This window comes from Anolis carolinensis, chromosome 3 (genome assembly GCF_035594765.1).
Source record: "Anolis carolinensis isolate JA03-04 chromosome 3, rAnoCar3.1.pri, whole genome shotgun sequence".
Taxonomy (NCBI): Eukaryota; Metazoa; Chordata; class Lepidosauria; order Squamata; family Dactyloidae; genus Anolis; species Anolis carolinensis.
The window spans coordinates 116787581-116800245 of NC_085843.1; the positions used below are offsets into that span (position 1 = coordinate 116787581).

Sequence of the window (12665 nt, forward strand, 5' to 3'; positions counted from 1 at the left end):
ATTTCCATGCATGCAAAGATAATAAATGGCAACATCTAACTGCAGTTCATTTGTTTCTCCATTCCATACTCTTTTCTAATTTGTTGTTTTCTTATTTGAAACTACTCATAAAAATTGTTAGCCAGAATGAATACATTTAGCACAAAAAACTTTAAAATGTCTATTTAATGTTAAATCTATAATATTTTTCAGTATTTTTGTTTCAATATCTTTTTTATCAATTTTAATTTTAGGATTATATTCATTTTCACATTAATGATAAGAACGTTTTAGAAATGATGCTGTAAAATGACTATATGTTCCTGTGTTATGAGAACACCATGCCTTAGCACTTCATTGTAAAAATGCCAAGCTGTCTTCTGTCTTCATTATCTGTGGATCCTCATAACAGAAGAAAAGGTATACTGCCTAGAACTCAATGTAACAATGAAGTAAAAATCAAAACGGTGATAATTTTTTTTGTAAAATCATTGTATGTCTTAACATTCATAACTGTGTAGCATTTATAGCTGACAAACAGAAGAGGGCACCAAAGGTTTACTGTTAAGCATCCAAGTTTTTCTTGAATTCTGCACAATAGTTAGCCATGTTTTTTCCCCCAGGCATCAAATAGTCAATTTCATTTGAAAAGTATATTTCATCATGCTTGGTCTCCCCAGAATCAGGTTTGTTGATAACTTTGGTGATAACATCATCTTCAATAACTCCTAAAGGAAGTCCAACTGGAGGAGGTGAGTGCCAACGTGTTCTTCTCCACTCACCATGAATGGAAAGCAAGCTGTTTTCATGTATGAGCTATTTCCGAATGTGTGTCCTAGGATTTTTTCTTAAGTTTAAACAAATGTTGCATCCCTTTGGGCAAAGTTAGGGATATACTTCAGAGTTTGCTGGAAACTCTGGAGTATCCCATGGCTTTCGGGCAGTCTGAATAGCTAGATTCGGTCCTATTAGGCCCGATCCACTCTTCAAACTGGACACTGGTATCATCATCCTTTCCTTATGCTTATCAGCACAGGGAATGGGGATGGATTATGCCTGTGTTACCATCACGACCACTACTAGACTCCCTTTGACCTCCTAGCCATCACTGGAGTTTCTGCAGACATCAGAATAAAGTACTGGTAATCTAATGAGGGAGGGGTATAATCCTCTTTTCTCCTCCTGTTCATGCAGGAGCCTTTCCATCTCAGAACAGAGTGTCTACACAACCAAGAAGATGGGGGATTACCCTCTCCATCATATTGATTGCAAGTGCCACATTTTGATGTCAAAAGAGTTGTCCACAACAGCCAGGAGGTTGTACAGAGCTCCATGGCTGGCTAGGAGAGGTGGTGGTGACACAAAGGAGATGAGATGAATACTGCACTATGGAGCAACACTCCAGATCCAGGGCTGCTTCAAGGCATATTTGCACTGAATAGAATTGGCCTCAGTTAATGAAAAAATAAAATGTTTTATCAGTGCTTAGAAAGAAATTCAGAAAAAGTAATTAGTAAACAGTTAGAAACCTAATTACCTCAAAATTAGTTGCCATCATAGCTACAGGTCATTGTTCAAATGTAACTTTAAAAGTTACTTCGTGGGAAAAACACATCAAAATGGTTTTATATATAGCATAAAGTGGAAATACAGTAGAGTCTCACTTATCCCACACTCGCTTATCCAATATTCTGGATTATCCAATGCATTTTTGTAGTCAATGTTTTCAATACATTGTGATATTTTGGTGCTAAATACGTAAATACAGTAATTACTACATAGTATTACTGCGTATTGAACTACTTTTTCTGTCAAATTTGTTGTATAACATGATGTTTTGGTGCTTAATTTGTAAAATCATAACCTGATTTGATGTTTAATAGGCTTTTCCTTAATTCCTCCTTATTATCCAACGTATTCACTTATCCAACATTCTGTGGCCCGTTTATGTTGGATAAGTGAGACTCTACTGTAGTTAGAAGTGGACATTTTTAAAAGAATATGGGTTTTAGTAGCATTAAAGGAAACATATATGTAGGCACTGATAGAATCTTTTTCATCTACCAGCCCCCATTCATTCTCTATGACTAAAGGAGAAAAAGGATGTAGTGGTGACAAAACAGGAAGCCTCAAATGACTTTTTTTTGCTTTCTGGGCTAGTAAAGGAAGGAAAAGAGCAGCAGTCTGTGAAGTGCAGTTGAAGGAATGGAGAGTGGATGCAGAAGTGGAAGACATAGCTGTTGTGTTTCACAATTCTCTTAGGTGCATTCCAGACAGACCCAACACTCGTGATGGGTTTCAAATTAGCCTGAGGTTACTCCAGATTAATCCAGAGTAAATTGGGTTTTCCCAATTTACTTTGGATTAAAAAAAAACAGCTGAAAAGATCCAGACCTTACAGATCTTTTCAGGTGTTGGGCCTGTGGGGAGTGACATTCAGGACCGCATTTCGTGATCTCAGAGGTCTGTGATTCCCATTGCCACTCCAGTTCTTTGGGTACCTCTCCCCTCCCAACTCCCCATTTCCCCTCCAAGCTTATCAAAGGGGTATAGCTGTGTATTCAGGCCCCAACATATCTGACACAACATTTTGAGATTTTCCCCCTCTTCTCTCCAAAGCTCCTGACACATTATTTGCAGTAAAGTCCGGATTGTTTCAGGTGTTTTTTTAAATCCAGAAACTTTCTCCAGGGGTGGGGGTGTGGGCCTGAGGCCACAGCCAGGCCACTCTGGTAAGTTTACTGGGGAAATTGGGGACTAGGGGCTGACTAGATGCTGGTAGCCATGTCCCCCTGGGGCAAACCTGGGATTTGGGCCCTGTGTGTAGCCAAAATCTCTAAAGGAATTGGAATTTTAAATCCCAGTTCCTTTTGCAATTTCAGTCTGTCTGGAAGAGCCCTTAAAAGAAGCAATCAGAAGCGAACATTTTAGCAGAAATTATAGCTTGGAATAGTTGAAACAAATATATGAGAAACATGCTTTAAACAATGGATACATGCTAGGTGAGATATGTATTCAGAAAGGCTACTAAGCATACACTTTCCAGGTTGTATCCTCAAAGGAGAAAGTCTTCCAGATGGATTCCTGCTTCCCATGGTCCTACTTTGCCTCTACACACACTATCTCTGTGTTTGTCATGAGATCACAGGCAGCACTGTACATTTCAGACACTTCACAGATCTCTATGTCACTGTGAACAGGCAAGATTGCACTCTCTCAAGGCTTTGGGATAGTTCTGCTGTTTTTTGTAGTATCAAGTGCTATGGGTGAGGGAACTGCTAAATGGATCTTTAAATTAAACAGGATGGTGTGTGCTGTGTATGTATTCTGTCATAGAGAGAAGCAGGTTGGCTGGGAGATTCAGGTTGTAATTAAAATGTTTTCTAAACTCTGTTCATACACATGGAGGAAAACAGATAAAAATAAACCCACATACGCTTGTCTGTGAATAAGCTCTTTTACACTCAGCATGGGGATTTCCTTCTAAGTAAACATGCTACATGGTGTGTATCTTCCTTGACAAGCTCAGGAAAATAAAAGGAGCAGTCCATTTACTTTCAAGGCTGTTTACTTTTTGAATCCCCCAAACTGTTAAAGCAGCTATTGCCTATGTGTGTCAAATATTAAGTAATCCCACAAGGGACAAAAAAATTATAAATACAATCTGTTCCAAAAGGGAGCCAATTTAGAGCAAAAAAAAAAAACCCTAGCTTAAAAAAAAACACTCCAGAAGTGAGTGGTACAGGTATTACCATATTGAAACAAAGACAAAAGTCCATTTGGCACTTTAAAGACCCCCCAATTTATTACAGCAGGAGGTTTTATGGAGTAAAGTCTACTTATTCAGATTTTAATGGTTATAATATATGGGAGAACAGTGATGTCACAGGGGAACTAAATGTAAAATTTAATAAATTTAAAAATAGTAGTCACCACAGTTAATAATGCCATGGTCATTCCAATTATTTTCTGCATTTCGTTCTTCATGAGCTTACTGTTTATAATGGCTTTTCTCAGCCCACCCTCCTCTTACATGTATATTTAAGGTAATACTTAAGATTGGGAACAAGATTGGCAATCATATTTTTCATTTCTTCATACACGTGCAATTAAATTGATTTAATTTGATTAGTATTCTGAATGCATGTATTATAAAATAATTGAAGCACTATTTGCTGGTTGCTTACAAATTGCATGCAAATACCCACATTAAAAATATTTCAGGTGTTTTGAATCTGAAATTCTTAAGCATAAATCTAAAGCTTTGGAAGACCATGCTCTATAAAAATACAATCCTAAAAACCATATCTGGAGAAAAGGAAGACCACATGAATTTTTTCTGACTAACATACAAAGAAATAGTATTTAAGGAATCTTAAAAATATGTTATAAATTTTGGTTTGTTGAATCAAAGGAACTGTTTCTACATGTTTGTTGTTAATCAAGTCAGGTTCAATTTATGGAAACTCTGTGACTTCTAAGACATTGTGTCATCAACAGCCATCCTCATGCCTGTGGGTTTAGTGCCTGAGACCATGTCTACATGGCTAAAATAAACTCTCTGCTTAGGTGCTGCAAGGAACTCAAATGACACACGTCTGGATTCATGCCAGAAGCATTGCACCCATCATTAAAGTGGGTCAAGAGAACATGGGATTGGGGTTCCTTCCACACAGCTGAATAAGATCCCACATTATCTGCTTTGAACTGGGATATATGGCAGTGTGAACTCAGATAATCCAGTTCAAACCAGATATTGTGGGATTTTCTGCCTTGATATTCTGGGTTATATGGGTGTATGGAAGGGCGCTGATTCTGAAGCATCCAGAAAGCTCTGGAGTATCCCAGAGTTTTGGAGATGTGGACAGCTTGATCAGTCTGGATCTGGCCTGATTCACTGTCAGCATCATAAATAGACCCACTACTGCACTGTTGGCAGCAAGTAGCTTCCTGGTGGTGTTGTTGCTTCTGGTAATATCACATAAGAATGTGCAGCCATATGACCCTGAAATGTGATGTCACCAGGAAGCCTCTGGCAGGGAGCTGCTTGCTGTCAGTCATGGCTGGCCATATGGACAGCCAAAGGGCTCCAAGGATGCTCCCTAGCTGCATCAGATCATCTCCAGAGTGGCTTATTCAGGTAAGTGTAGATACAGACTGAGTCTAGTAAACTGCTTTTCTTGTAACATAATGTAAAATCAGAGCGTTAAAAATCCTGTTTCCAGATAGCCATATGATTTTGTGTGTGTATAAATAACAATCTTTCAAATAAAAAGAGCCATATTATTCATGCAAGCAATATATGTATTTCAGATTTTTTTCAAAACAATTTTAGCATGTGTGAATACTGTGTGATAACAGTACAGAAAATTCTCACCGCTGTGTTATTCTTTTTGGCTGGGTTCCTATGTGTTTTGGAAAACCCAAATGCTTTGGCCATGAATATTCCTTCAAATCCAAATGTGGTTTGCTTTGCATTCTGGTTCTGTTACTTCCTTTCTGTTGAGTCTATCTCCCATATCTATAATCTTATGCACACAATTTAGAATAGGCTCTATCAATTGCCTTGGGAGACTTACAACTGAGTAAATCTGCACAGGATCTTGCAGTACAGATTAGATTGCATTTGGGGGGGGGGGAGCCTCTGAAAGGGTCAAAGACTGGTTGTATATTTATCTAAGTTGACCAGAATAGTCTTAAGGGGAAAAATTTGAGAAAATTCCCTAAAGACAAAAGGAGTGAAACACTTCAGATGAACTCTTTCCTTTAAGACTGGTTAAAAATAAGTGAAAAATCAGGAATGTTAGAATATAGCATTCCATCATGCAATATTACGGCTAAAATCCTGTTGGTGAGCTATACTAGGGGTTGTACTATTCTGAGGGTTGTGCAGTGGTAATGTGAAAGAGAAATACATTCTGCCAGAGTACAGCACCAACAGGATTCCAACTCAATTGTATTTTCCCCCCTACAAATGAAAAACAAGGCTTGGCCAAAAAGACTAGCAGGCAGTCTGCCATGGACTGAATGCATCAGTGCACAATCTCATATTGGCTTCGGAATTGTTCTAAGACAGACGTGATGACTTCACATTTATACCCAATTAGCTTATGGCAAATGTGAAAAGGCAGCCATTTCTGAACATCTGTTGCAGGAAGCTATCTCTTTCTCCAGAGTCTTCTTAGCCACTGATTCAAGCTTCTCCATAAAGAAAGAGGAAGCCCACTGTGGATTCATGAAACTGTGATAAGAGGATGGACTGGGACAGATTACAGCTTGTGAGATAGGGCAGAAGACAGAAGAACTGGCCTGGGATATTTGTACATTTTCCACTGTGTTCTTAATTCTGAATTAATCAAGGCTAGACATTCCAGTTCCATACCTCTCAATCAACAATATGCAGTATACTCCAGATTAGCCTGTACTAAAAAAGATGGGTTGGGAAGGGTTAGTGGAATGCATCTTTTATTCTCTGTATGTTTCTACAAAATGCTGTTTAATGACTATTTTGCTGATGGGAAACATACAAGAGCTAAACTACTCTGGGATTGGTGGTTATATAAGTTTGAGTTGATTCTGACTTATGGCAACACTATCTCGAGGTTTTATTAGCAGGAATTGTGCGGGTTCTTTTTAGTTGGGAGGGGGTGCTATTGCTTTGAGGCTGAAAGAGTCACTCAGTGGGTTTCCATGACTGAGCAGGATTATGGCCTTTGTATGTGTGAATGAAGCTGGTCTAGATCATCATCATCATCATCATCATTTAATTACTTATTAATCGCCCTCCATCCACGATGCTCTAGGCCAGGGGTCCTCAAACTTTTAAAGCAGAGGGCCGGTCCACAATCCTTCAAACTGTTGAGGGGCCAAATTATCATTTGGGGGGAAAAACCAAACAAATTCCTATGCACACTGCACATATCTTATTTGTAGTGCAAAACAACAATAACAATGAAAGAACAATACAATATTTAAAAATGAAAATAATTTTAACCAACATAAACCTGTCAGGATTTCAATAGGAAGTGTGGGCCTGCTTCTGGCCAATGAGATAGTCAGGTTAATTAGGGTTGTTGTTGTTGTTGTTGTGTCTTCAAGTCATTTCAGTCCAAAATTATTTATTTATTCATTTACTACATTTATATCCCACCCTTCTCACCCCGAAGGGAACTCAGAGCAGCTGTATGTACATACAATATATTATATTATTAGCATAGCACAATATTAGCATTATACTATATTGAACTATACCACTATACTGTAATATTATATGTAACATATAATTAATATTATTATATGGTATTATTGTTAGCATTATATTGTATAAAATGATAATATTCTTATCAATATTATATGTATATACAATATATTATATTATTGAAACTGATATAAAAATATTATATTATAAATGAGGGCGGGGGCCAGGTAAATGACATCCGGCCCCCGGGCCTTAGTTTGGGGACCCCTGCTCTAGGTGATTTACAAGATAGATCAGGATCATCATACAAGGGCAAACCTTGTCCTGCTTATGTATTTTTTAAAATTCACCCCTGATGTGAAGCTATGAAGAAGAACGCTCAATTGGCATCAGTGGGGTAGCAGTGCTTCTAAAATAAAATCAGATTGGCAGGGTGAGTTTCAAACTTCTTAGTCATGCATCATGGCCCTAATCTAGACCACAGCAAGATGCATGAAAAGAAGAGATGTTTGAGATGCCACAAAATGTGGAAAGGGTAGTGTTCTTCTTCAGCACAATAAAGAGACTAGCAAAAAAGAGAAGGCTGAACTCTGGAACATGTATATCTTACACACGGAAATACTAACTTTTACTAATGGTAAAAAAAATATTTTGGCCCAGATCTATTTCCAAATCCATAATACTAAAACTAGGGGAACTTTTGAAGGAATGCGTTCCCAGTGGGAACCCCAAGTATCTAGGATATAATTGAGACAAGAAGTATAGTACTAGGAAACTGATTTTTAAAATAGAAAAAAATAGAAAGATTATAATCAGTGATAGCACACTGTGAGAAGGGAGAAAAATATATAGCTATTTCATTACAGTTGTTTGAAAAGCAGTAGGAGATCTCTTAGAACTGGAGGTTATTCTTTTTTTATTTTCAGTGCCAGGACAACATGGCCCTTGTGTTGAGAAGGTTGGCTATTAAGGACCTCATCATATGTGCTGCCGGAATCACCATGGATTGTGCCGAATTGGACGGTGACCAGTGTGAGGAACCCGTCACCCCATGCCCCACACCACCCGGCTTCCCTCTTACCTATCTCACGGGAGGAAGCATCCGCTGCCCCAGAGATCCCAATGTAACTCAGGAAGCCTCCTGTGTTGCCGCAACGAAGGCATATACTGGTTCCTCTTTAGTTTTGTGATGGAGCCACTCCAGAAGTTGCTGAATGTCATGGGATGGGAGCCAATGGGTTCTGTCACAAAACTAAAGAGGAACCGGTGCTGCTGCAGAAATTTACTTTGTCTGATGAGGTTGTATTTCAGCTTGATAATGATAGCAATTTGAAACCAATGTTGAAATTTAAAGGGAGAAGCACCTGGATAGAAATAAAGCCTGATGAATTTGAGAAGTAAGATGGCAAAGGGAACATTCACAAGGAAACATGAATGCTTAAAAAAGCAATGCTACGAAATGATTTTTAAAATTCGTGTACCTTAGCCGTCACCTAGAAGAAAAATCAGGAAGATATAAATCCTGATATTTCACCATTAAATCTCTTTTGAGTAATAATATATGTAGTATGGGTTTTAGTAACAGAAAAAATAACTTTGCAACCACTTTTGAACATCAAAAACTTTCATATACTTTTTGCCATGGAGTCTCCAGTTCAGGAAAGTATATCACCACTATTAGGTGTGGCTTGGTTTTGCCTCCCCTCAAAAAGAGGGGGGAAATCATAATACAGATGTATGTACTAGTTTGGGCTGGTATGGCAACAATGGCAACTTCTGGAAATAGACACAGACTCATGCATCGATAAAATCTAGATAGAATTACCATTAATAAGAGCATGCAACAGTAGTGATCATTATTATAACAAAGTACTTATTGTCGCAACAGCTATTAAAGTAAAATTAATATAAAATTGGCATTTCTTCTACTACAAAGAGAATATGAGAAGTTAACCATTTCTTAACCTTAGTCTAATGTTATTAGACTGAGGGCGCTCTCAGGCAGCAATTTATTGTGGGTGAAAATGGGTTAAAGTAACCAGTTTTCGCCTGGGTTGCTGTTCCCACAGGCATCCAAAAGAACAGGGCTTCCCCAAAGCCCTTAAATAAAATAACAACTTACCAGACTGCCATGCCTCCTCTCCGGCAGGCCTCATGGCATGTAGAAATGATGTGCCAGGAGGTGGTGGGGGGTGGGACAAGCAATTTTTCTCCTTGCCTCCTCCCCCGCCCCACCTCCTGACATGTCATTAATACGCACCAGGAGGCCTGTTGGAGAGGAGGCATGGTGGCCTGGTAAATTTTTATTTTATTTTAAGAGCTTTGAGAGATTTTGGGAAGGGGGTGGGCATCATGAGTGTGGGGACTGACCTCCGGGACTACCCAGGAGTCTGTCCCCACAGGGCCCATACCCCATTAGACTTTCAGGAAGGCCTGGGTCTAATAGTGTTTCTAATTAATTAGGGACAAAGCAGGGTTTTCCTGCTTTGTCACAAATTAATTCTCTTTTGCCTGAGGCATCGTTTGGATGCTTCAGATAATAGTCTGACAGTGCCTGCATTTTGGGACCTGTCTGGAAGGACCCTGAGACATCCAAGATAACCTTGCCAAATTGTTCTCTCACTTTAGCTCTGTGCCACAAATCCTAATTCAAAAGACATTTTTGGGAAGTCTACAGGGGAGCAGGAGGGGGTGACCTTGGAGCATATTTCTTCTTCTTTTTAACTCAAAACATTACTCAAGTCATCTCAGGACAGGACATTTTATTTCACATCTGTCTGACTAGATATTCAAGACAGGAAGAAAATAGCATTGGAAGTCACTATCACAACATCTTGAGCTTTCAAAGACAGCATTCAGAGGAGACTTTGCAAATTCATGAGGAACAAGCCCAGCAGTGTCTTCAAACCTTGGTGGGATTTGCCACCATTAGGGGCATATCCGCACTGCACAATTACGTCCAGTGTGATTTCCATGGCTCTGTGCTATGGAAACTTGAGGTTTGTAGTTTGTTAAGATACATATAGTTTTTAGCTAGATAGCTTTGAATCCACTTCCCTCAACCACAGTACTAAAACTATGTGACACAGAATGTTAAGTAGCTCAGCCAACTTCAAATTTCCGTATTCTGTAGGATGGATCCATGGCAATAATAGTGGTATGGAAACACTATAATTTGTCATATGTTTAGAGGCACAGCAAATTCTGAATACTCACTGCCCACAAGGGTTTCCAGCCCCACCCAATGGTTTCTAAGTAGCAAAATGCCACCCATAGGGAGAAACAGGATGTTGGACAAGATAGGCCTTTATCCTGATTTTGTGGGACTCCTATTGGGTTCTTATGAAAGGTTCACCATGCTTAAGCAGGAGATTAAGTGTTTCAGCCATGCAGCTACCCAAACATCCTCACTTACCAATTTCTTTCCCAAGAGAAGAGTTCAGTATGGCACCAGCAGACATCACAACAGCACAGCTTCCAAACCCATTTGGATATAGTTTATTTAGAGAAATCTGGGGCACATGCTTTTCCCATCCAAGGATAGAGAAGGGGGCTTCTTTGCCATCAATGGTTCGGATGTTCACCCGTGCCTTCAGCTCACAGAAGAGCTGTTCAGAAGTCAGCTTGGAGTTTCTCTTCCCTCTAAACCGCACTCCATGCTTATTGGTATTCAGGTAATCTTTCATTGCTTTCTGGAGGCGAGGATTCAGCATCTTGGAGGAGACGTCCCCTTTCCAAAGCCTGTACAGGAACGATTTTGACATTGTAGAATATATTCCATCCCACTCATCAGACTCTTCAAACATTTGGCTTCTTCTGTGTCTTGTGTGCCTTCTCTTTATCTTCCTTTGAGAGAGCCAATTATTCTGAAAAGCCTTTCTCGTCTGATCCTCCCCCTCTGCAGAGATTAATTTCACTATTTGCTGAACACTGCTCTGTGACTGAGGCTGACCAGCAGCAAATAAATAATCACTATCCCTTTGATAGAAAGCACTTTTTGATTTTCTTCTTAATTGAGAAGGGAAAAATTCTTCCTCGCTTTCAAAGTCATCCTCTAAGTCAGTCCACTTTTTAATGCTCCCAGTTCCTGATTTAAATGAGTCTAAGACATCGTCACTGAGCAGCACTTCATTCCCAACTGCTGATTCAGAAAAGGATGGGTCATGAATGGCTCCCATGATAGCTCTCTGTTTGCCCTGAATAGGCAAAAGCCTTTTAGTCTCAATGTAAGAAAAAGAACTGGGAACTGCATCAGCAGTGTTACTATCTGTGAAATAGATGAAGATCACCAGGAATAGGAGGCCCCATGCAAATATTCCAAACAGCATTACTTGTTTCCATTGCTTCAGGTTAGGTTTCATGGCAATGTCTTTGCCAATCCCTCTGTACCTTAAAGGTCTGGTAAAGGAAAGTCAAACCTGGAGGGAGAAAAACAAATATATATATGAAGTTCTCAATGTGTTTTCAAATGTATCACAGAAACACACAAAGCAGAAGAACTATAATGACAAGTGTTACTATCTGCTGCCCTAGGAGCTCTAGATGTAAGACAGAAATATACACATTTTCATAAAAAAACAACCCCAATATATAATAGTCAGGAAGATCTGTGTGAAGATTTCTATTTCTGAGATGGGAACCTGATAGAAAAGGGTTAATAAATTGTAAATGAGTTCTAACTGAGACAGATATTGAGCTCACTAACAATTAATGAAATACTGGTAGCTTTTTTCTCTGAACTTCCCATTTCTAATCTATCTGAAGTACAGAACAACCTCCTGTATCCACAGTACTGGCACCTGTGGATTTATATACTCACATCTGACAAAATATGCCATCTCTAGGAAGTTCTAGATCCTCCAAGCAATACTGTGGTGACTTCTGCAAGAAGTCACTCATTTCAATGGGATTTCCTGGTTCCATGGTTTGTTCAGGAGCATATCCCACACACACTGGGTTAATACTGTACAGTAAATCCCCTTCCCCCAAAATAACAAACAGAAGTTATTTGTAGCATAACATTTTCCACCACTGTCTTAGGTCCCATCTACACTGCCATTATAATGCAGATTGAACTGAATTATATGGCAGTGTTGACTAGTAGAATCCAGTTCAATGCAATTCAATCTGCATTATACACTGACCATATAATGGAATTCAAATGGCAGTATATAGCAGTGTAGATAGAGCCTTAGAGGGATGCTTAAAAATACACTGAGCGCATTGCTGAAAAGCCAAAATTCTTGATACATGCTAAGTATTGGTCAGGTTTTTTCGTAATACTGATGCCCTACATAAATCACAGTGTGGCAAAAGTCACACATTTTTTTTTAAGATTCCTAAGAACTAATCATATGATTCCCAGCTTGCATTAAAACAAAGAATATTCTCTAGTGAAAATATTGTGCTGAAAGAGCTTTACTGTTCCTTTGATCCCATTCAAGTAGCAGACTGCAATCCCTGTGCAACAACCCCCATTGTTTTGCAA

The 12665-nt window shown here is 39.1% G+C and overlaps 1 protein-coding gene across 5 annotated transcripts in view; it reads right to left on the reverse strand.

The window, feature by feature from the left end:
* The window catches only part of st6gal2 (ST6 beta-galactoside alpha-2,6-sialyltransferase 2), a 93862-nt gene that overhangs the window by 32261 nt on the left and 48936 nt on the right, over positions 1 to 12665 (reverse strand). For 4 of the 5 annotated variants that reach the window (XM_062974324.1, XM_008107068.3, XM_062974325.1 and 1 more), the window contains one exon: positions 10593 to 11595. In XM_062974324.1, coding sequence (XP_062830394.1) covers positions 10593 to 11538 — 946 coding nt within the window. In that variant the 5' untranslated portion in view covers positions 11539 to 11595. Of the gene's footprint in view, positions 1 to 10592; positions 11596 to 12665 lie in introns of those variants that run through there. The other variant, NM_001293128.1, reaches the window with a different exon arrangement.